The sequence below is a fragment of the Lissotriton vulgaris genome, chromosome 3_1, assembly GCF_964263255.1.
Source record: "Lissotriton vulgaris chromosome 3_1, aLisVul1.2, whole genome shotgun sequence".
NCBI classification, from domain to species: domain Eukaryota; kingdom Metazoa; phylum Chordata; class Amphibia; order Caudata; family Salamandridae; genus Lissotriton; species Lissotriton vulgaris.
The window spans coordinates 246,804,922-246,806,704 of record NC_141689.1 but is presented as its reverse complement, the minus strand read 5'-3'; the positions used below and the strand labels follow the sequence as shown (position 1 = coordinate 246,806,704).

The 1,783-nt window shown below is 41.3% G+C and overlaps 1 protein-coding gene across 1 annotated transcript; it reads left to right on the top strand.

The window, feature by feature from the left end:
- Positions 1-456: 456 nt before the first annotated feature.
- On the top strand, positions 457-1,569 carry LOC147726267 (uncharacterized). Its single transcript, XM_086963445.1, has one exon. It carries the CDS (start codon positions 457-459, stop codon positions 1,567-1,569), a length of 1,113 nt encoding a protein of 370 aa, XP_086819571.1.
- Positions 1,570-1,783: the final 214 nt, after the last annotated feature.

The following is a 1,783-nucleotide window of genomic DNA, read 5'->3' as shown; positions in this document are numbered from 1 at the left end:
CAACGTCGCTTTCTGGGTTTAACTGAAGGTTTTACGCAAGTTAGGCCTGATCCCCGTTTTGATGCTGATCACATTGTCACCACTTACTCAGTGGGCAAATTATGCCAGAATTGGCTACAACATTCAACTTTGGCTGCAGTTAAACTACATCTGTGACAGTTAAATGATAATGTAGATTTAAATGATTTTATAAAAGGCCCGGCTAAAGGTAGATCTAAAAGATGGATTTATGCAGTTTACAATGAAATCTGGAAATTTTCTCAAATTGAGGCTGCTAAGCGCCTAAGAGCTATTGATCAAGCTAATTTGGAAAAGGTGCTTGCAGTTGTCGATAACAGTATTAACATGCTTTCTTCCAGAACTTACACGTTGAATAATATTGTTTCTTCTGTTGTTGACATTGGGAATGATGAAGTGTCTGTATTATACCATGGTCAAAATCAATTGCGTTCTGTAATGCAGTTTGCATGGACCCTACAGACACTTAAGGCAGGTCGTGTTCCCTGGAGTTACATGAATGTGTCTTCCCTCTTTGCCCCATTTAATTTGACTGACAAACAACGCATGCTTTCAATGCGTGACGCTTCATTTTCTATGTTACACATTGAAAGGTTAGAATCTTTGCCATTCTCTGTAGCTGAGGCCACTGCTGCAACGTGGCTTATACATGGATTAATCACTTTACCATTCGCATTGTACAAGTTTACTAATTGTATGCAGTATATTGCAATAGGGCGGTATGAACCAGTAGGTAGCGCATTTCTCCATGAGGCATGGTCTTTGCCATACACATACAGGTGTATGAAGGATGACAAAGAAGTGAATCTTAATGGAGAGGAATGCACACAGTCGCCTGACCGTTCATTAATATGCAGACACATCCAGTTACATGGTTCTTGTAACCAGGACCGGCCAAATTTAGCATGTGTTTTAAAAGGCACACCGGTTCCCGCAATAGTTCCCACATTCACATTATTGACAAATGGTAGTTATTTGCTTTTGAATAACGAAGAGTGTTGTGGTTTAATAATCAGTATCGCTTATGTGGTAACAGTATCAGAGCGTGTGGTCTGTTGCAAAAATGTTCTGTATCCTCCTACACATGGGAATTCAGATGTTTCCATCTGGCCGCGCATCCCAACCTTGAAAGCAGAGTTCAATGGTATGAGTAGATTAAGAGCCCTTTTGTCTCAAAAAGAAGTGGCCCTGAGCTCGGCCCGAGAAACTTTTGTCCTTCACATAGCTACCACACGCACAGAGGTGCAGGCACTTTTAAATACTGACTTGCCGTTTCATTTTTGCGAGCTGGTTCATCAAATCTTTAATGCCTCCTCCATGTCTGGCCTCGCTCACTTTTTAAAAATAGTTAGCAGTGGTCTTGTGACTTCCTTTGAGAAAATATTTGGTGTCATCCCCGCGTTCTTTCATTCTATATTTTCAAGTTTGTTTGGCGGATTCCCTGTTTTGCTAGCATTGGCTGCAGGCGTTCTGATAATATTTTGTTTTATTAAACATGGATGCCCGTGCTGCACTAGGAGCCGCTCAGCCCCTCCTGACACTGTTTCATAACCGGATGCTTGATTACTATAGAATCATTGCCGCTTGCGACTTTAAGCACGGCATTTGGATTATCATTTCGATTTTCATATTTCACATGTGTCCAGCCTGTGTTTCATTGCCTGAGCTGCGTTTTCGGATGATGACAGTGATTTCATGTTGGAAGCTGTTGCTGCATATTTTGCATATTCTGTCCAGTCATGAGATGCCTTGGAGACTTTGATTA